The sequence below is a fragment of the Marmota monax genome, unplaced genomic scaffold, assembly GCF_021218885.2.
Source record: "Marmota monax isolate L192 unplaced genomic scaffold, Marmota_monax_Labrador192_F-V1.1 WCK01_AAM20220418_F8-fsc00002, whole genome shotgun sequence".
Lineage (NCBI taxonomy): Eukaryota > Metazoa > Chordata > Mammalia > Rodentia > Sciuridae > Marmota > Marmota monax.
In genome coordinates this window covers 43,676,769-43,700,206 of record NW_026693571.1, presented here as the reverse complement: position 1 = coordinate 43,700,206, position 23,438 = coordinate 43,676,769, and the positions used below count along the sequence as shown (strand labels likewise).

The following is a 23,438-nucleotide window of genomic DNA, read 5'->3' as shown; positions in this document are numbered from 1 at the left end:
AATGAGAGATATAAGTGCAATATAAGTTATTTTAAAAATAACATCCAATTCTTCTTTCACTCTGATACTAATTTTCAAAGTTCAAGTTCACTCCTCTAATTGATCTCTTCCTCTTTGCTGACAATTTTTTTTCTTTCCTCCTAAAAAAGCAGGCATAGTTTTTCCTGGCTTTCCTGTAGCACCTCTTGCCAGAAACACCTTCCTCCAAATACCCATGACCCTCATTTTTTAAAACTGGAATGGAGCACTGACATAAATGTGTGTTCTGTTTCCTCTGTTAACTATATTTCTGCCTGCAAAGTATAGCTCTACATTCCTGGAAAGATGTAGACAGGACTGCTTCTTCTTTTGTTTTCCCCAAAGTATCCATCTATTCATAAAGTATAGACACATATGTCTTTTGAGCCATACGAAGAGGGAACAGTGAATACCAGAAGCTGAGAAAACCAGATTGTTTCAGAAAAAAAAAATAGACACTATAAAAGAGATGAAGCTCCAGGTAACCCAGTTAATTAGAATTAGATGCAAACAAAATATAGCGGTGCAAATAGTAAATGAGAAATGACAGCCATGTCAAATATTTGATCTACATGGGGGGCAGAAGGAGGAGGTGAGGGTTGATGTAGGGAAAGGAGAGGTGGAGGGAATGGGTAGAGAATTCAAGGTGGGCTGGTGTGTGTAAGCCAGACTTGCCTTGGGTTGCTGAGTCTTGGGTGGCTAAGTTGCCTGGACAGGCTATCTAGCAGGAATGAAGTAAGGGAGGTTTTGGGGACATTGATTTCAATGGAAAAATGACCTTCTGATAAATAGATAAGTAGAAATAGTCTTTGTGGTTGAATTGTATTTTTGCTAGAACTTTGGGGGCTAGTATCATGCACTACTTTGCTTATGATTACTGGTCATGGTTTGCTCTCAGAGGGTCTACTTGAAGTCCCCCGTGAGCTTGAGATACTCAAGTGAAAGAGAACAGGAAATTGGCCTTTCCTAAAGGCCTACAAAATGGAAGGTGTCTTCCCCATGAATTATCTTATTTAGCCTTCCCCAAACTGAAGTAGATATGACTATTACTTTTTCACTAGAGAGGAAAGTGTGGTTCACAAAGATTAAATGATGCAGTTATTATAAGCCAGATTTAAAGTAAGTGATGATGAGGATCTAAACCCAAGATTGTTGCAAGCCCACACAACTGGGTCTACCACATCTGATACTGATCAAGAAACCCGGAGACAGGAAGTTAGATGGCCTATTAAATTCTCTGGACATAAATATCTTGTGTTTAAAACAATGTTCTAATTGCATGGTTTCTAATCTCTTCCAGTTCTATCATTCTGAAACTCAGGTTGTCACAGGTAACCTCCAATAACAGTACAAAGAGGAGCCTCTGATGCGCTTCTGACTTTCTGAGGAATGTGTCATATAACTAACCAACTACATTCAAATTCCTTGCTTTCCCCTAAGCCATATGGTGACCTGTGCGGGGACACCTGGTTTTCCTTGGGTGTTCCAGGCTTGTTCAGCTGAGGCCTCATCCAGCTATTGATGACTTGGCCTCCCTTCTTATACCACTGTGCCACAAATGAGGCCACTGGGGTTCTGGTCAGTGCTGTTTAAAATGAAAGTTCCTACACAGAAGTCTCATTTTCAGTCCTTCTCATCTGTAGGAATTTGTTTATAAAATTATTTGGTGGCAGCAAATAAGCCAACAAGGAATTGATCCAAATGACCATAAGCACACAAATAACTTGGCTACTTTTATTTTTTTGAGGGGGATGGAGGTGCCGGGGATTGAACTCAGAGGCACTCCACCACTGAGCCACACCCCCAGCCCTATTTTTTGTATTTTATTTAGAGACAGGGTCTCCCTGAGTTGCTTAATGCCTCACTTTTGCTGAAGCTGGCTTTGAACTCTTGATGCTCCTGCTTCAGCCTCCCGAGCCGCTGGGATTACAGGCATGTGCCACGGAGCCTGGCTACTTGGCTACTCTTCCTAAAAGCTGGTCAGAATTTGAAAGCACAAATGTAGCATAATATTTGATTTAAAAATGTTTAAACAATAGGTTCATGCAATGAAGGCAGCATAGTAATTTAAACAAGCAAGCATTTCCTTTAAGGATGACTATCCAATCTTTAAGGAGATTTCTATCAAATCTTTCTCTCCAAATTTGACTTGGACCTTAATAAGGATCTTACTTTCTGAATAAATTTCTGATTAATTAACCACACAACTATTGAGACAAAATACATTTTGCTTTATCTGAAATTTTTGAATTTAATATTCCTGAGAGAGAGATTGTAAAATTGACAAAGGTAAGTATAAATACCAATGAAGGTAATAAATCAGATTTTCAAGTTGGGCTTATAGCATCCCTTTGTAACTTCCTCAAAGAGTTTATAGCCTACCTTTTGTCACTAAATAATAAGCTTCAATATATCAGAAGCTGCTGAGATTTCTAGATCCCTCTATCAGTCTTTTAGTGGACAAGAACAAGTGTTTAGGCCAAGGGTCCAAGGACTGTCCTCTTCTGGAATTCTCAAGTGTGAACATGGCTTCCCTTGAAGAAGAAGGGCAGAGGGAGGAGCTTATATGAACATCACACAAAAAAGCATGAATAGAAAAGAGCATGGAAAAGAGGAGGCCAGAGGAAGGTCTCCCCAGGGGGAGCCTGGTCATGTGGTACTGGGAATCACTACCACGAATAAGAAGTGTCGCAACAGTGGCCACGATGGCTGGACACACCAACTCTTGCCAACTAAGTGCCTGGAACATGGTTCTACACCAAGCATAATTCCAGGTGGTCCCACTAATATTTCGTGTGAACCAGGAAAGAACACAGAGCTGAAGTGTTTCATTGGAAGGACTAAAGATGACTCATTCAGTAGTCAGCTTATTGCAATAATGTGAAAAAGTGTCAGAAAACACAACTTAGGAGAATGCTGTGAACAACTGCGTAACACCAGAGTACCCAGGTAAAAGCAGAGGTGGGCCAAGCCTCAGTTTTACTTTATTTTATATTTTTAAACAAAATTATATAACATCTACATAAACAGTAAGGAGTTTTGGCATGCATTTCAAGTTATTCACCCAAAGGAAAGTGCACTCTTAAAATAAAACTACTTCAAGGGAGTTTTACTTTATCTAAAGCCCTCCCTAAGGAGAAATCCGTCCATTTATTTAAAAATACAAACAAAACCCAGACAATGTGGTAAACTGCAAAATGCATGGTGGGATGTTAAGACAAACACTATGTAGAGAAAATAAGATTTTATATATTTGGATATTCTCCAAATCGTGGCTTACCCCTCTTCTCTGCACAACATCTCTGAAAGTTTATAGATATTTGTTGTATCACAGCAGATGTCTAGAACAAATATTAAGCAAAGGAGAATGTATATGATCTCTCCCATTTTAGTTTTTTTTAAAGTAGGAAGATTGACTAGATATTAACACAAATGGGTTTAAATGTGAAGCTGCCATAAAAGCAGGAACATAAATGTAATTCTCCCAGCCGCTATTTTGATGCACATTTTTGATTCCATGAATATTTTATGAAATGGCCCAAACTAAAGCCATATAACATTCCTGCATTACTGATGCTTGCGCCCGTAAGCTACGAACATTAGAGGCATGATTGAGTGCATTAAAATGAACTCATTCAGCAGTGCATTGATTACTTGAAGGGGGAGGGAAACAAAAAAAGAAAAAGAAAAAAAAAGGAAAAAGAAGTTGTTCCGCTTAAGAAAACAGCATGCAAATAAACCCAAAGTTTTCAATATTGTAAGGGCAAAAGCAGGTTAGAATAAAATAATATTTCATAAATAAAGTGGGACTCTCTGCAGACCTGACATTAATTAGGCAAGGTGTTAATTATGTCCAAAGATGGCTGCTGGTATTGTTCAGGTAATTTAAAATGTCACAATCTCTGAGACATAGACTGGCCTGTTTTAGCTCCATGTATCAGCAATTGTGAAAGTAGCTAATTATTTCCTTTTCTATCAACTTGTACATTTGCCAGTAAAAATAACGCTACAGAAACAATTGTATGAAAATAATTTGACAGGTCCATAAGGCCCATTTCTTCGGCAGCCTGGTACACGTCTTAAGTATATTTAGTTTTAAATTGTGCACATTTGTTGAGGACTTTAGGGAAATATTCCACTTTAGTTTAAAACAACAACCTAAAGGAACAATAAAGCTTTATGTATATTATATTACATTTTAATCCGGAGCTACTGGACATCTTTGGCGTTAAGTTACTATTCTGTGCGATGTAGACATAAAATCTGCTAGAAGCAATATTGAACAGTAGCGAAAAGAGAAAAATGTTATTGCCCTTTGTAAAAACAAGAGCCATTGCTTTCCATTTCGGCTTAACTGCATGAACAATTTATACTATCTTTCAGTTTTTACATTCAATTATGATAATTATAACAGCACTCCGTATGCTGAAATAGTTAAGGGCTTGTCACAGTTCCAGGGGAAACTGTCACTTTCAAGGGTTTATCTCCTGTAGGAGATTTGTTGTGGGCTATAACCCACTGCACACCATTGCACAACAGAATGCTGGAAAACAAAGATTTTGTTCTGTAGTTCAATAGCATCCCTAATAAACTGGGAGGGAAATGTGCTCATAACTTTTGAGTAACTATTTTGGGATACTTAGAAGAAATTTAAGAGGCTATTTTAAAATTTGAATCCTCTCTGTATTATTTTGAGCACAGATTTCAGGTGGACAGGATAGGAATCCAGCACACACTGATTAGAGACTGTCAGTCACTAAAGCAGGCAGTGAGAAGGGTCCCACTAGACAGCAAGACAGGTGTAGGGGAAACTCATCAAGGTCTTTATGTCTGAAGTCAGCAAAACTAACACAAGTTAATTTTTAAAAATCCAGAAAATCTGCCTTGACCTCCAAAATATTCTGGCAGAGTTGTTATTAATTGTTGTGTTTATGATTTAAATAGCTGAGTTGTGGTCAGTGCCCAGGACTAACAGCTCCACGGCTATACGCCTCCATCAATTTCTGTCTGGGTTTTGTATTGTCTAGAAGTTAAGCATAAAGCACTTTTTGTCCTTAGAAGTGCATAATTAAAGGCATCAAATTTACTCAAAAGAATAAAACAATTTAAACATAACACATTTGGATAATATATAACTATGGAATCAATACTAGCCATTAACAAACCTTGTAGAGTTTGTAGACTTTGCCATTTTTCCTCATATAACAAATTATTTTACTATTATGTTTTCACCTTATTTAAAAATACTAAGTAAAAGATGTTGATAGGCATAAAAGTCTGAGGAAAACTAAAGTCCATATCGACAGCAGATCAACTACTGAATTATATTGCTCGGACTTAATCAATAATGTCATTTCTACCTACATTACATATTGCTCAGGTTTTTAAATAAACTACATTCAATCTGAATTGTGTATGTTTATATGAGCAAAGAGAGAGGCGTGGAGACAGAGCCTGCGTACTGAGTGTCAGAGACGGAGGTGAGGAGGAGAGGAGAGTACTAACTCCCCCTGCCCTGCATCCTCACTTTGATGGACAATGAACATATGTTATTTTGGCTGTCACGAAAACATAAACAAAAAACACCTACTTAACAAAATTTAGAAAAATCTATTTATCTGAGTGTGTGAGTGGGGGGACAATAATGTTAGCTGAACAGTCAATATGTGCCAGGCACAAGATAGATAGATAGACAGACAGAACCTTTTTGACCCTTGGGTGGACAGAAGTGATGTCCCAAGCTTTTATGGAAACTGTGTCAAATGTTTGACTTTCAGACAGAGCCCAAGGTTTGAACTTCAGTACCATGATGCTATAACTCCACGCACACACAACTGCCCCTGAGCATCCCTTATTTAAGGGGATGAAAACCAGAAGGTCAAGTTTAAAGGATGGCTGCATGTAAAAACATTCATCTCCATGCAGAATGCCTGCTGCTTCATGGACATTCAGTAACTTTTTATGTGATGTTATCTTGGCATGTGTGTCAGTATATCTGTGTGTGTGTGTGTGTGTGTGTGTTTCATGTTCACCCATTGGAGTGAATCTGGTTGGTCCTGCTATATTAAATGTCTTCAGACTTAAATGTTATGGAACAGTATCACTCATTCAGATTAAATGCTGCTCAAGCCACTAATTGGAAAGAACTTCATCCAACTCTAACCCAACACTCCCCCTGCTCTTGGCCATTTGCACTGCTGCAGAGATATTCCCGGGGCAGTGTCTCCTCTCAGACAGGCAGAGGAAACACTGCCCCCAGAACAGTTCAATCGGTGCAGCAAGAACTGCAGGCTCAGTGCAGCTGCTCACGGCCTCCTTGCAAAGCTTTGAAACAGAAAAACCTGCTGCAGAGAAAGCGCCTCTGAACGAGGCTTTCCTCTATGTGCTACTCGTTAAGCAGTAAATAATTAAAACACCCCGGAACAGACAGGTAAAATGCAAGCAGCAATGCTGGTAACACAGACATGAAAGAGAAGGGGAAGAAAATGAATATATAAAAAAAAAGGCAAGGAAATAATTCACTTGAAGCTCTCATAAAGTTTCATTTGCAGTCTTGTTTAAAGATGGATCAGGCTTTAGGGATGTAACCTAATTACATTTTTATTCTAAGTTCCATTCAAAGATCTTGGACTTTGATTCTTTAACACAGATCAAACATGGTATAATTTTCTCGTGGCTATCAATACTTAAAAAGGATCTCTTCATTAAACACTAGAAGGCCTTATGAATGTGTACACATAGTAGGTGGAGAATAAACTGACATGGCCTGAAAAGGGACAATTAATTTATACAGAAATAGCAATGCTAATCCACTTGGTTTCTAAAAAAAAAAAAAAAAAGTTTTAAACTATTAGATTCACTCTTACATGCAAGTGTCAAGGACTCTGTTTCTAATATGGGTCTAGTAAGATGTACCTAGAAGATATGTTCTGGAAGCCACTTTTCAAGTCTATTTGAGGAATTTAGGCTAAAAATGAATGATGAGAATTAGCAGCCAGAAGTCCTGAGCTTTGCAATCACCCAGAGATGAAGGCGAGGTGCTTTCCACTGGCCTGCAGTTTGCCCAAGACTCTTGGCGACTGATGTATTGGAGTCATTAAGATTTATATCAGACTCTTGTTTGATTGGATTTATTCCCACTCCTTACCAGGGAACCTGAATGGAATAATGGTTTGTTCTTCCAGAGAATCTTTTGGGAGAAATTTCATCCAAGAGACTTTTAAGATGCAAGGTTAGAATCAGTATACAAGCGTGGGGAAACAAATACATAGGATTTATTTTTACTAGAAGAGGGAAATATGTTCCCAATGAACTTGCTTAGTTGTGCTAAAGGTATGACTAGAACTTAGATGACCAGACAGGAAAACCTACAGCTTCGAGAGTTTTGCTGGAATTGTTTTCCATTCACATTTTCTCCTTCAAATATTCACAGTAACTATCGATAATTTTATTTTCCAGAGCTGAACCTTTAATAAAATGACCTTTGCTAGTTTAAGTGCCATTTTCTCCTGTAACACTCTGTATGGAAAGGAAGGTGCATTGTTGTAAATTTTAACATATGATAGCAATTTAAGTAGAAAATAAGAATCATTGAAAACTAAAAATAATCATATGGTGCTTGTCAAAAGTCTACTAGCAAAAAATTACGAAGATGTTATTGCCTCGCTATTTGATAATGCATGAATAAAATATTAGGTTTAGAAAGATTGAAGAAAATTTTAATATTTACTCTATTTAGGGAATCCAGTTCACATACATTGACCAGGGACTTTCCTGTTCTTAATATCAAAAGCCATGAGTTCTTGAAACTCCCTCAGTCCCAGGCAAACTGGGATGATAACGATCCTACCATTGACCCAAAATACAAAAAAGGGTTGAATATATAATAAATAAAGCAAAAATTAACATACAGCAAAGGCATAATATAATGTATATTTACTTATTTTTAAGGGCAAAAAAATAAAATCAGCAGGAATGAAACACTAAAAACAAATAATATTAAATATTGTTAACAATGACACTATCAATCACTTAAAATGTACTTATTTTGCTCAGTTTTGTTCTATTCCTTTTCTATATCCAATCATAATTTTTACATAGTTGCAGAGAGTTAAATATCATTTTCTGCTTATCTAGATTATTTTATTAGAACTACTTTCCGTATTACATATTTTCATAATTGTACTTTGAAAGGCTGTATATTGCTGTATTACCTTCCAAAGTCATTTAAGTGGTTCACAATATTGTCAGCAATACACATAAGTGTTACTTTAAGAAAACATGATTATTATTATTTTGCAATTTTAAGAAGTCTTCACAATTATTCAAATTGATTTTTAAGAAATGGCTTATTTTCTCATGTATTCATTATATTCCCCTTTGGTGAATTGTCTGTAGTCTTGTCTATTAAATTACAATTGCCTTAACATTTTTCCTATAAATTGATGTACACTTTACCAAGAACATAGCTACTAATTCTGTGTAACATATACTCACATAAAGTTATTTTCCCCCCTTTCCGCAATCTCTGCCATATGACTGAATCCTGATCTGTCTCCTCTGATGTGATATCTGCAAATCGTTCTTCTTTTATATTTGTTCAGCCAACAGATCTGCCACTGTCCTCACTCAAATTCATGCTCCTAAATTTCCCCTCTCCCTAATGTCCCCAACAATTCTTGAACAGCCTAATTCACACGTGGATTTCAACATGTGACAAAAGAACTTTTTATAAAGCCATTCAAGCTTTCCTTTTCCACTGACTCAGTTTACCAGTCTTCTCGCCACCTTTTTTCTTCATATCTGGAAGACCTCTGTATGATAATAACCTTAGTTTTCCTAAGCAATTGCCTTTATAATGTAGAATCTGGACCGTCTAGGAGGGTATCCTGGATCACATGATGAAGGGGCGTTGTCCTAGGATCCTGATGGAATGGGTTACTGCCTGAACGCTGCATGGGAATCTTGGGCTGGCCATGAAGACAAATGGTTTGGCCAGTGGACAAATAAGAAAGGACATACACAACAAGAGACACTTTTTTTTTATCCCTAATTTTGTCAGGGCCAGTCCTATTATTTCAGAAGTCTTTTCTTGTCATAATTTTAATCAAAATATATCAAGGAAAAATAAATCCAGAAGGTCATCCTCACGAGGTGTCCACTGAGCAAATCTCTGTACAGGAAGGTAGTGTTGGCTAATGTAAAGAACATTGACCCAAATATCTGAAGACACAGATTTCCAGCCTGGCTCTGACATGCTTTGGTGTTATTTAAAATTATTTAGGCTTAATAAAGAGGGAAATGCTGTTGTATGTGACACGGATAAAATATAATACTAAATGAAACAAGCCAGTCACACAAGGACAAATTCTGCGTATGAGGAATCTAAGTAGTCAAACTCACAGAAGCAAAAAATAGAATGTTGGTTACCACAGGCAGTGGGAGGTAGATGTGTGGAGTTGTTATTCAATGGGTATAAAGTTTCAGTTATGCAAACAATAAGAAAATCTCCAACACAAGTGGAGTAGGTGGTTTTGTTTCTTAATCAAAAACACAAGCCCAGGGTGTGGTGGTGCAGGCCTATAATCCAGGCCACTTGGGAGGCAGAGACAGGAGAATCATAAGTTCAAGGTCAGCCTCAGAAACTCCATGAGGCCCTAAGCAACTTAGACCCTGTCTCTAAATTAAACTAATTAAAAATTTATAATAATAATAATAATAATAATAATAATAATAATAATAATAGTAAAGCAAAAAGAGCTGGGAATGTAGCTCAGTGGTAAAACTCCTCTGGGTTAAATCTCCAGCGGCAACTGCGCTGGCACCCCAGTCCCCAGGACGCCCCCTGCTGCCAAAACCCAAAACAAAGCAAAACAAAACACCAGCCCAAAGGAAACACAGTTCATAACAGGTTGCTGTGCTACGGACTTGCACTGGAGCACTGTCAATGTAGATCTACAGAGGGAACTTGGAGGACATGAACAGGGGAGCAGAAGATGGGAGGACCGAGAGGAACTGTTAAGAGTTAAAAGGAGAAGGAGATGGGATGAAGGGAGACACCAAGGGAAAGAAGAGCAGCAGCAACCAAGTTGGAGAAGCTGGTTGGGATCCCTGACAGGTGCCTTCCTGTGCTTTTGACCTTGGCATCTCCTGCTTGTCTGTCTGAGGACTTTTTCAGTTCCACCGGGGGATTCACTGGGACTGCTGCTTGGGAAGACCTGATGTGCAGTCATTACAGCAGAGTAACTCTTCCCAGGCCTTCTTTTACTGACAGGCACACCCTGGGAGTGAAGGAGCATGTAAAAGAGACAGGGGCCCTTCTACGGGCCTGCGCACCAACCCCACCTACCCAAAAGAAGGCTCCGAAGAACTAGAATGATTTTATGTTTTAACAATGCAGAGAGGCACGAAGAAGTAAATTTTAGGCTCCATCTCTGCTTTTTGTAAACTGAGATTTTTTTTTTCACCAGTAAGTAAGTTGACACACAAAAGTTTTTAATGACTGATCTTTCAGTAGCTGTTTAAGCAGCCATTGAGATCAGGACTGGAAGGGAACTAACAGCAGATAGTACCTGCTTCAACTCCCTCATTTTAGAGATGAGGGAAACAAGATGCACAATGATCAAATAACTTACCTACATTCATATACTTAATTAGCAAATGGCAGAATCAAAAGGCGACCTCTGTGTACTGCCCATTCTAATTTTTTTCCCTTGTGACACTTCATCTCTAGCATGATGCCAACTGCCACCTAAATACCAAAGCCAAGATAGTCACTAATGTCTATCAACTACCACTAATTTAACCTATGTGTATGAATGTGTAAGTTTCTAATTTTGATTTTAAATATTTGTCCCATATTCCTAATATCTGTGCAGATTGTTCTTCCTTTGCTATCTAATGACCAGTCTGTGCATTTAATCAGCCTTGCCCCTCCCCGGCCTCACACACTCCTACTTTATAAATAGTTCTCTAGTATTCCTGATTATCTCTTAGCAACTATAAAATCCTCTGTCCTTTTCCATACTTCTCTGAGATATTTTTAAAGTAGCTTGGTCTCCTCCAATTAAAAAAAAAATAATACATGCACAAAGTAACCCATTCTAACATCAGAAAAGGGCCTATCATGCAAAACGAGTCCCCCACTATTCCACATCATCAAGGCCCTTCTCGAGAGTCTGCCCCAGTTGAGATTGGGTGTATCTGATGGGTTTTAAATCCACTCAACAGCGCTTACATCTCTATTAATTTTTAATAAAATGAAAGAGAAAATAAAATACCACACTAAAAACTGATATATCCTTTGCATGTCTTTTAGTTATTAAGGCTGTTTTTCTAATAAACTGGCAAGTGTTATTCCACGACAAATAAGAAATTATAATGAAGTTTCTATCAATTTTGATGTGGCATGTTGACTATATTAAATTTTTGTATTTTTACCTTTTTTGGAGAACTGAATGCTATAATAATCAACATCACTTCATAAGCCTAAGAATAAAAATAAAGCCTAATTTATAATGGAAAATGAGTAAAATAAAAGGCCAAAATGCTAGGAAAGGATTGTTTATGTGAAATATTAAGGACTTTTTGAAACTATTCTAGTGTTGATTTGGATGGTATTCAATTGATCACCATCCCAGTTGTTTCACATGTCAACAGTTTAAAAATAAAGGAACATCACATTCTTCATGTATATTGAATCATTATTCCATCATTGGTATATTCTTTTCTTTTTTTTTTTTTCTGGAATAATACCTTTTGTTACTTAAGGAGGTCATTGACACCATGCTGAACGCTGTATTAGTTTTCTGACTGTAACAAAGGACCTCAAAGTAGGCAGCTTAAACAATAGAAATTTGGAGTCTGGAAGTCAGAATTCCAGATGTTGGCAGTGTTGATTCCTTCTGAGGGCTGTGAGAGAGAATCTGTCCCATGTCTCTGCCCTATCCTTGGTACCCTCTGGTGGATTTGTGGCTTGTTGATGGTGCTCTGCCTGTAGCTTCCCATCCTCTTCTCTGTACATGCCTGTCTCTGTTTACAAAGGTTCCCATTTCTATAAGTGAGTAGTCATATTGGTTCATAAATCATGCTACAATGTCTTCATGTTAATTTTATTTATGCAAAGGTCCTATTTCCCAGTAAGGTCACAAAAAATGGGAGTCAAGAACTCACCATTTTTGGGGGGTTCACAATTCAACTCTGCTATAGTTTGAATTTGAAGTGTTGCCCAAAGAACCGTGTGTTGAAAGTTTGGTCCTTCAATTGTGGTAGGACCTTTAGGAGGTGGAGCCTATTGAGGAAATCAGGTCATTGGGGGCGTGTCCTTGAAGGGACAGGGGGACCCAGGCTCCTTCCTCTCTTTTCTCTTTGCTTTCTGGCCACCATGAGAGCTTTGCCCCACCACTCACTCCTTGCCATGATGCTCTCCCTTACCATAGGTCTAGAAATAATAAGACCAGTGGACCATGGACTGAAACCTCTAAAACTGGGAGCTAAATGAAACTTTTTCTTTTTCAGGTCATTTTACCAAGTGTTTTTTCACAAGGACAGAAATCTGACTGAAACAATCCCATAAGAAATACGATCGAAGTGTCCTTCAAAATGAGAAAAAAAAATCACCAGTATGTGTACTGTCCTTGTCCTCTCTAAGCTGTTTCCTAAGAGCTGTCAGCACCAACACTGGAGAAACACAAACAAAACAGGGGCAATGTACAGATATAGCCAGGAGACTGCAGGACAGATGGACAAAAGGCCTTCCCCACCAACCTGAGAGAACTAGAATCACAGACAGGGCGCAGGTGAGGTAGATGGGGAGGCCAAACTCACAGCAAGTCTGAGATCAAAGCAGAGAGGAGATAGGTCGGAAGAACTGGGGTGTGGATGAGGACGGTTCCAAGAGGTCTCATGCAGGAAGCCGTCCTTTGACAGAATGAGAACTGGCCTTTGTGGTTGTGACTCTGAAAGCCTAATGCTCTGGGCCTTGAGCAGTCCCTTTAGGTCTTATGATGTAGAATCAGCCAGTAGGAAACCTGCCATAAGAAAATGGGTTTGCTCTTACTTAGAGCCAGAAAGTTCTCTGGTTAATAGAAACTTTGGCCTCGTTTCCCCAGGCCAATGAGAGTGCAGTTCAGATCTCATGGCTGGTTTCTTAGTCACTTTAAATACTGAGGGATCTATTAGATGAGGGATCAATGGAGGATGGAGGCTGATGTTCTAGCAGATGATGGATTTGTCAACATGGAGTACGTGTAGAGAGAGAGGTACAGAAGGGAAAGTGCAGGGGGAGAAAACCAGACCCATAATAGCAATGATAAAGAAGGATCTAGAAATTTACTTGTCAAACCTTTGGATGGATGCATGGAGCACAGCCAGAAATTCTGCCCCAAACCCACAGCTCCTAATGACTGTTGAGACACAGATGTGTATTCTCATCAGTTCTGAAATGCATCACAAATGCTGTACAAAAACAAACCAGCCAAAGTTTTTGAATGATTTACTTTTTAAAATATATAATATTAATTTGTTACTATCTACTTTTCAAAAGTATAAAACTTTTAAAATTTGAAATTAGGAATTCATGTGAATTTCAACGTATGTTCTGGGTGGGAGAGAAAGGCTACAGAAATGCAGGTAGCATATGATCCTCAGCCTGTGTTACTTTAACCACAGTCCATAATTAGGAGTGGTGTTTATCTCTGCTTTGGGAGAGAAGGGTTTATTTAAATACCAGTACTTCAAAGTCAATATATGTTGTGAGAAAAGTAAAAGGTTGAAAACAGTCACCATCAGCACATCAAGATCCTGATACTGAGGTACCTGGGAAATAAAACACCAGGATATAGAGGATCATAGACATTAGTTGTTGTTATGGTTTGGATATAGAATGTCCCCCAAAGGCTCAAGTATTGAAGGCTTGGTCTCCAATGCAGCAAAGCCCAACAGGTAAAGCTTGTGAGAAGTGGTGGGATCAAGAGGCCCTGACTTCATTAATGGATTAATCCATTGGGGGATTCTTAGCTGAATGGACTAACTGGAAGGTGGTGGAAACTGTAGGATGTAGAACCTAGTTGAAGGGAATATGTCCTTAGAGGCATGTCTTTGGGGACTATATCTCACCCCTAGCCTGCCTCTCTGTCTTTACTTCCTAGCTGTCATAAGCTAAGTAGCTTTACTCTGCCACACCTTTTAGATATGAAGTTCTGTATCATCTCAGTCCTGAAGTAGGGGAGATAAATGATCATGGACTTAAAGCTTTGAAACTGGGAGTTGAAAGGGATCTGTCCCCCTCTTAGTAGATTTTCTAAGGTATTTGTCACAGCAATGCAGAGCCACTAACAGGTGGTGAGCAGAATGATAGGAACTTTTGACATTGAGGCTATTCCTCAGTCTTGGCAAATACTGGCATGATCTGAGGCCACCAAATGTTTCCACAGGCTGAACAGCATTGTGGTTCAACAAGAGCACAAGGGTATTGTGCACTTGGCGAATTTCAAGTAACAAGCCTATCTAAAGCTGTTCTTCAGCCCTGGAGGCCTATTGTGGGAATGTCCCTAGAGATTTAGATGATGCTTCTAGTCGTATGAATTATTGCCTGGGTATGATTCAGTGGAATGTGTGAGAAAGATATTTTCAGAGTGGACTATCTTGAGGTTAACAAATCAAACACCACCTCTTATTTCTATGATAAGCCATCTATAAGAGATCAGTTAAATATCTTCATTTGACTGACTTTCTGAGATGTCTACTTGCAGTGTTCAATGTTGGTAGCCACAATAATTTTGTTCTAAAGACTGGTTCTTTCTCTTTAGAATTCTCCTGGAGGGAGCTTCCAGGAGAATTTAGTGAAGGAAATAAGGAATTTGGAATTGAGTCCAAAAGTTCATGTTTTGAGTAGTATATCCCACTTCCAAGATCAGGTAGGGTCTCTGACCCAGAAGGAAACATGGGGAGACTGGGTCAGTCAAGGGGGTCACTATTTTCTCTTGAGTTCTTTTTCGAATAGCAACAATCATGGTATCCTAAAACATGTTAGGTCTCCTTGTAGTAGGCAATATATTATTGCAGATTTATGATGGAGTCATTCTACATCAGCTAGTTTTAAAGTTGTGTTATTTTCTAGGTATAAATATATTTCATGTCTACTATACTAAAAAATATAGAAACACATAAAAATGTTAGATGCATCCTTTTTTTCCATATCAAAAATAGAGTTTCTAGAAGATAAAGTTATATTAGTAAATTGAGGAATTTGTTAAAAACATTAAAATGGGAGTGTTCAGGAAAGCACAAAGAAGTTAGATACCACATTCCAAAGGGAAGCCTTCTACTAGTATATGAAACTTTCCAAGAAATTGCCAAAAATTATTAACAAAACTCTTGAAATTCCTCAATAAGGGGATAGAAGCATTATATTATATTAGAGATTATATTAGTCAAAGTTAGATTTACTGCTATGGTACAAAATAGACCCTAAAATCCCAGGGCTTTAGACAAAGTAATTTTCTTGTTCATGTTAAGTCCACTGAGGACTGGTGACTCCAGAGAAGCCCCCTTCCAAGACCTGTCTTGTGGCTTCACCATCTCAAAAGAAGTTCTCCATGGTTGCCATGGGAAAATAGCACAGAAAAATAGAGACACACACATCTGCACCTCCTTGCTTTAGCCCAGAAATGACTGCTGATAAAGTCTATTGTCCAGATATAACATTTTTGTAATGACTGACATGTGGCACTCAATAAATGGCAGCTTTTCTGCTTCTAATTTTTGGAAAACAACATTTCAAATGGCCAGGCAAGGGTTCATCATGTGTAATTACCATAATTAAGTATTACCTTATTATAGATCATTTCTATTGTTTCTCTTTTTTATTATAAATAATACATATATAAAGATTTAACACGTCTTTATGGATATCCTTGTCTTTATATCTGATTATTTCTTAAAAGTGGAATTACAGGATTAAGGGATATTTAGTCTACTTTTTCATCATTTGTGACTGAAAGACCTGACAAAAACAATGTAGATAGAGGAGGAAAAGTTTTATTTTGGCTCCCAGTTTCAGAGGTGGAATCCATGGTCAGCCTACTTCATAGCCCTGGGCCTGAAGTAAGGCAGAATACCATGGCAGAGGGGCAAGGTGGAGGAAAGCTGCCCGGGCCATCACAGACAGGAGAGAGAGAGAGAGAGAGAGAGAGAGAGAGAGAGAGAGAGTTAGTTCTCCTCACCAGAGACAAAAATATGAACACCAAGGTCACACTCCCAGTGACTTACTTCCTCCAGTCATACACTACCTGCCTATAGTTACTGCCCAGTTAATCTACATCAGTGGATCAATCCACAGCTTAGGTTAAGGCTCTCTCATGACCTAATCATTTCACCTCTGATCATTTTTGCAGTGGGGACACCTCATATCTAAACTATAAAAAAAAAAAAGCCGATTTGAGCATTTAAAAAAACTCTTTTTATATATTACCAAATTGTATGCTGGAAATATCAGACCAATTTATCCTAGAACCAGCAGTATAAAAAATGCTTAATTTATCAAAGTTTCACAAGCATTAAAAGCTATCTTAAACAGACTTTGATTCCTCCACATTTGAATTGGGTGCATTAGAGCCTAGTCTCTCGGTGTTTACATTGTTGTGATTACCAAAAAACCTACTTGCCTCTTCCATTAAAATGTGAGCTCCTGAATAAAGGGGCCACCAACATCTTTTTTCAGTCATGTATTCCTAACACTTATCCCAGTGCCTACACATAATAGGATCACGATAAACAATTGTTAGACCATTATAGAATGTATAGAATGCCTTAATTTGTGCTTTTGTATTATCAATTTTTTAAACATTTTTAGTGCTAGTTTGACACAATACCTTTTTTAAAAATTAATTTTTATGTGGTGCTGAGGATGGAACCCAGTGCCTTACACATGCTAGGCAAGCGTTATACCACTGAGCTAAAACCCCAGCCCTGATATGATCGATTTTTTTCATGTTAACTATCTGGTTGGATTTATTTAAGTTGTGTTCCTTAGTTCCTCTATCCATTGAGTGATTTTTCTCATCAGTGTGTATGTGTTCTTTATATAAAAATGGCATTGCTCTATTATCATGTTTGTTTCCAATATTTACCAGTGTTTTAAACTGTATAAGATCTTTAATAAGCAATTTAAATATTATGTATCAAATCTCTCACTTTTGTTTCTGGGAATTCCATTCCTCTAGCCTCATGTTTTCATAAAGGGGCTTCCTATTTCCTTCCTCTTCTCAAGGGAGGAGGAATGACATATCTGTTGAAATTCTTAACTCTCATCCTTTCTGACTCAGTTTTGAGGAGTCACATCTCTGAACTTCATGCTAAAGCTCAAAGGAGCTGGCTGGAGCCTGTAGGAGAACCTGAACTTGACCTGCCTGCCAGTACTAGTTGTTAAGATTAATTCTGGGAGATAATGGAATCTGATTTGCACAGATTTAAGCACTGCTCTCCAATTAGTCCTTACAATTATGATCTGATTTTCATTTCTTTTGAATTCATCCTATACTTGGAGTAGGGAGAGGATATATTTATCCCTTAATAAACCCCATCACTTTCCTTAATGCCTTGTCCAATTGTTTTGTGTTTCAAAGGTCTTTCTCATCCAAGATTGAATAAGTAATTGCTCACATTTTTTACATGATTTTACAGCTTAATTAAAAATGTTTCTCATAAAATTTGAGGTTTAAAATATGATAGAGAAATATCAACATTACTGCCAAATTGGTAAATACGGTAAATCATAAAGAGAAAATTTAAATCATGTTTTCATGTATCATCTACTTCCAGTATTATTGACACACATTTTTTTAAAAATTTAACTTTATGTTGATTTAAGTAAGGTTTTGCTGCAAAGATCTTTTGTGTCAGATTTTCCCCATTCTTGAATTCTTAATTTTGACATGTCTCTTGTTGAGTTCTGGAATATATATGGAAACTATACTCATAGTGCTTTCTGAACTTGCATATCTAAAATGCCTTCCTATTGCTTCAGAATGTAGCTCTGTAGTGGAGAAAACTGAGTCTTGTTTAACTCTTGTTCCAATGTAGGCCATGTGTATTTTTTCTTTGGATACTGGTAGAACTCTGTCTTTATCTGAGTAATTAAAAAACTTCTGGGATGTTATTGAACTGTGGATTTCTCTTTATTAATTTTGACTGAAGAGCTATTTTGATTTGCATATTCAGATTTTTTAAGGGTCAAGAAATCTTTTTTAAACCGCTTTGCTTTTGCTCAATTATTGTGTATTCTTTCTTAGGAATTTCCATATTTGTCCTCTTCCCTCCTTGTTTTAATTTCCTTGTCTTTCCCTTGCAATCTGGGGCAGTTATTCAAATCTGTTCTCAACATCACGAATTCAGCCTTGCATGGTGCCAATTCCACTCTTCTGAGAGCATTCCTTATGCAGAGTTTACAGATCCAAGAGGAAAGGGTTGACATGTCCAGAACTGATCCCAGGCAGTAGCTTCTCAGAAAAGAAGATGGACTTTAGCAAAGCTCCACGGAAACCAGACAGGCTTGGTGCTTGAGGCAATCAATCTTGACCCATTGCAAATACTTGACCTCCAATTCTTTCCTGATAGGGGTGAGGTTGGTGCTTCCCAAACTATGGAAGTCTGTGTGACAAGTCTTGCCATCTGTATGCCATAGCCGGCAGCTGCAACCATAAGGCCTTGGTCTCACCCCGGATTTCCATCTCCCTGTCCCACTGCCCATCAGGCAGGAGAGGTGGGATGCATCACATCATGAATGCTGAGCAGGAAGAATAGAACTGTATCAAGACTTTTCCATGTCATATCACGATGGCGTCTGGGTGTTGAGCACACCAGGAGTGTGACACTTCCCTAGTCACACAGCATCCTATGCTACACTGGGAGAGCTGCGCTCCTCATTCTGCTCTTATCTCTGAGTTCTCCCGGAGCACTGCTGCTGCTGTTGGTCTGCTGCAAGCTTGATGTACCCAGTTCTCTTGCTAACACTGGCAGTTGTCCCAGGACACTACCAGGCACACACCATGGCCTTCTGGAAGCAAATTAGGGGACTTGACTAGATCTATCTAGGGATAGGTCAGAGACTCAAACTGGAAAAGGAAGAGACTCCTTGTGCTGTAGTGGCTGGACTTCAGCAGGTACCAACTATGAACAGGAACTAACTTTGGAAAATACTGAGAAGTGGGAGGCTAAGGCGCTTAGTGATGGGATCCCTCATTTTTTGTGATATTGAAAGGACTTACCCAGGATGGGATGGGCACTCTACTGAGAGGAAAACTGAATTACTGCCCCAAGTTCCAGTACTACACTGATCCTCTATTGCTGACCTGGCAGGATAGGACTGAAGTGAAGGTTCGGCCACATCAGCTTGATACTGTGTCCTGGCCTCAGATCATGGCAGGGAAGGAGCTTATGCTTCCTTAGTCATGTCTCTTACAAAGTCCTCTCTCCTGGAGTCTGGCCTCTGGCCCTGCTAGATTTCTGTGTCTGCTCCAGAATGAAAGAGCACATCTCCTATTGATCCACTGTCTGCACACTTTCTCCAGCATGCCCGTGGGTCTTGCCCATAAGGTCCTCAGAATTCTAAAAGAAGATACAGCCTGTGATTTGCTACAGCCTGTGTCTGTCAGTCCGCGACTACTCCATGCCTACTGTTGCTCTACAGGTCTGAAAAAACGAGACCGCCACCCCTTGAGTCAAGTATGGTAGGACCCCATCTCCAGCAGATTGTGAGACATCTTCTTTCTAATAGAGTTTATACGTCTGTTGTGCCGAAGGACCTGCCAGGGGCGTCTGTGTGAGGGCTGGTCACATTTGTGCCAATGGGTTGAACATTACCCTTGACTGCAACCATGTGCCCAGTCTCTGTGAAAATGGCTTCTGCTTCTGTTCCTCATTTGCTCTACAGTTCCCCGAGGGAGCTGGAGCCCTGCCCTGGACTACAGCCTATTTGGTCAGGCCCTGAAAACCTGCCCATGGCCATCTGCTGGCTAATATCCTCTTTTAACCTGAATGGGGGCACCCGTGGTATCGGGATGCTGCCACCTGCCCCCAGCACAGCTGCTGCCTAGCTGTTGCTGTGGGGCCTCCGTTCACTTGTCTGGACCAATCAGATCTGATAAGCGGAAGCTATACCACTATCTCCTCAGTGGGAATCCTACAGCCAGGTGAGTCCCCTTCTATTCTAGCCACATATTCTTTTTATTTTTGTAGTGCCTTTATTTTATTTGTTTGTCTTTATGTGGTGCTAAGGATCCAACCCAGTGCCTCACACGTTAGGCAAGCACTCTTCCACTTGGCTACAGCCCCAGCCCCTAGCCACATATTCTTGATGTTCCTATACTTCTTGTGAAAAATCTTCCACAGATTACAGAAGCTACACAGATTATTTTTACCATCACCAGGCATATCACAGACTCAAAGGCAATCCCTGGAATATTCATCAACACTGACTCAGTGGTTTTATCAGTCAGGCCTGGTTCTAGGGTCTATGCACTGTTTAAGAGCATATGGAAAATTTTTAGATCTGACAAAACGTAGTTTCAAAACAAAGTCACCCACTCTAAAAATAATTTCAGAAGTCTTTCCAGTATTTTAAAGCAGTCTATTTATCATGGAACATGGATGCATTTTATCATGCTGTAGGGTGGGGCACCCAAATGAGAGCAAGCCGAAGACTTGTGAGTAATGTGTCACCACAGCCCCACGCAGATCACATCTCCCAGCTCATCCCTGCTCTCTGCCACTGTATGTCTGTCACTAAGATGATATGGGCAACCACGGTGCCATGGTTACTAACGATAGGACCAGGGAACACTCCGATATTTATTGAATGAGTGAATAAACAGATGAATGAATCAAGTAAGCAATTTATAAGTCCTCTAATAGAAATGCATAGAGATTTTAAAAAATCAAAAGGAGAGGGACATGGGGATTTGTTTAATGGGCACAGAGTTTCCGTTTTGCAAGATGAAAAAGTTCTGGAGATTGGTTGCCTAACAATGGGAATATACTTCACACTACTAAACTGTACATGGAGAAGTGGTTGAGTTCCTCGAGGGCAGGGACTTTGCCTTGTACACTGTTTTATCCCCTGGCGCTAGGTTCTAAATCAGTATTTGTTCAATGAATAAATGAATTTTGCTCTAATTTGTAATCTCATGACTGCATGGAACTCTGTTGCCTGGAAGTTGCTTCATCTATTTAACTAATCCTCTATTTTGAGATATTATAGGTTGGCTGCAATAGAACACTTCCTTATGTTTCTCTTAAATATTTCTGCACTCATTCTTCTGAGCTCCATGACTGTTGCAGCTTCTTAGCCATCCCCCTTCCTCTTTCCGCTCCTGGCACAGTTTGCATCATAGATAGACATTTCACTCTCCTGTCCTTACCCTGAACGTGCAGAAACTAAATCCAAGCTCCTAACACCGAGGTATCTTTATTTCACCTTTCCTATGACTTCCCAGCATGGCTCAAAAATACACTTTCCACTGTAAGTAGGTTACTCTCCTCCTACCCCTTTCTCAATTATGCTCCAGTGTATGTTGTTTGCTTTCACTGAATACATTCCTATTTCTTTACCTGCCTAAATTCAACCTATCTTTCAAGTTCACAGCCTGATCCTCCCGACTCTGTCAGGCATTCCCTGAATCCAGTCTGTATGATATCTTACTCTGCTCTATTTTTCTGGCATGGCTGAATCTGTCATGAGAGATAGGCCTGACTACTTTCTAGAACCTACCAGGGTTGGAGTTAAAATCTCATCAACCGCAACTTCCTGGAGCACAGAAACCTTTTAGAAATTTAAAAAATCTGAAAGAATTGGTCAACGTCCTATGTAATTCTAGCCATAAAATAATAAATATTTAAAAAATTTAAGTGTTTTGCCATAGTCAAAATTTTTATGGAAAACAAGACAGGTTTTTTTTAGAGACTAAATAGCATATTCATGATAAGATATTTTCTTCGTCACACACATATTAGATAATACACATATCATCTACATACTATTTATCACATAGATAATTTTAATTCTTAAATCCCTATTTGAATCCTTGATCGATCACTACACAAGATTTGTTTCTGACCATTTTGTGTTGTTTTAGACTTTGGCTTGTCATAAGATAAAACTATTAAGTATGAACTTATATTTAAAGGAATATTTCCTTCAGAAATTATTGTAAAATAATGGTAGGGTGGTATCCAAATTATATAGCTTTGGGACTTTTACATAGGGGAGTAGGACACTAGGAAAATCATGAAGTGCACATTTCATTTTTTTTTCTCAAGAATTTTCATACATGAGAAATCAAGTTAAAATGAACAGAGAGGCCTGTCATGAAAGAAAAAATAAAATAAAATTGCAGCTTGTGGACTGAGGGATGTGTGTGTCTCCGTGTGTGTGTGTGTGTGTGTGTGTGTGTATGTGTGTGTAGTGGGGAGGTACTTTCTCTCTGTGAGGATGCTGCTGGGAACTCCAGGCTGCGTTGCCCAGACAGGAGCCGAGCAAGGAATGCTATAAAGAATATTCTGCAAGGAATACTGAAGCTGGGTCTGTGAGTCAGCCATGCGTCTTTGCTCTTTGACCTCAATAATCTGCATCTTGAACTCAAGTCTTTTTCTCAACTCCTGCCTGCTTTCTGGTTGCCTGGTCTCTGCATCCGGACAAAGCCCACTTACCGTCTTCCTCGTAGAGAAGGCCCATGTGCGCATGCGCCTCGGCCTCTTTCCTCCCACCGTCGATTTTGATCAATTGTGCAATCTGAAAACATCGTTCATAGAAGTGGTTCCTTACCCACTTGTCTTCAGCGTTATCGAAGAAACAGGCCAGAGCGTACAAGTTATTATACACTTCTTCAAAGTGTCCTTCAAAAAGAGAAAAATACAAACTACATTAGAAAGAGGATGTCTCGACGTACATGCTTGGGAATGGCAAACCGATGCTGTGACGTTTATTCCCATTTTACTCTTAAAAGTGTGGTTATTTTATAAAAGTAATCTGAATGCAAAATTAAATAATTACATGTTAATGGATATCCACATAAGCAAATCAACAAAAGTCTTTCCAGAAATGTACAACATACTAGAAATTGACATATGGGTTGGAAAATATCAATTAGCAGTGTACCTAGTTTTTCTGGGAGAAAGGACTCCCATTGGGTACTTTTCACATTGGAGGTTTAAAAAAATGTTTTGAGATGGGAGAGAAAGTAATGCTTATTAACAACGACAAAATAATGTGAATGAAGAAAGCAGAGAGGATATGGGAATGCTGCACTGTTTTCACCCTGAAGGAAAAAAAAAATAGGGTTTGACAGATATAAGAAATGATGATCAGGACACCTCTATAAGCTGCACACGTTTTCTGATAAAGTTTCTAGCAACATAGGTTTTTC

General features: G+C 38.9%; 1 protein-coding gene across 1 annotated transcript in view; it reads right to left on the bottom strand.

The window, feature by feature from the left end:
- The window catches only part of Ttc29 (tetratricopeptide repeat domain 29), a 226,937-nt gene that overhangs the window by 165,381 nt on the left and 38,118 nt on the right, over positions 1–23,438 (bottom strand). The window contains exon 5 of the mRNA XM_046459089.2: positions 22,723–22,908. Coding sequence (XP_046315045.1) covers positions 22,723–22,908 — 186 coding nt within the window. The remainder of the gene's footprint in view (positions 1–22,722; positions 22,909–23,438) is intronic.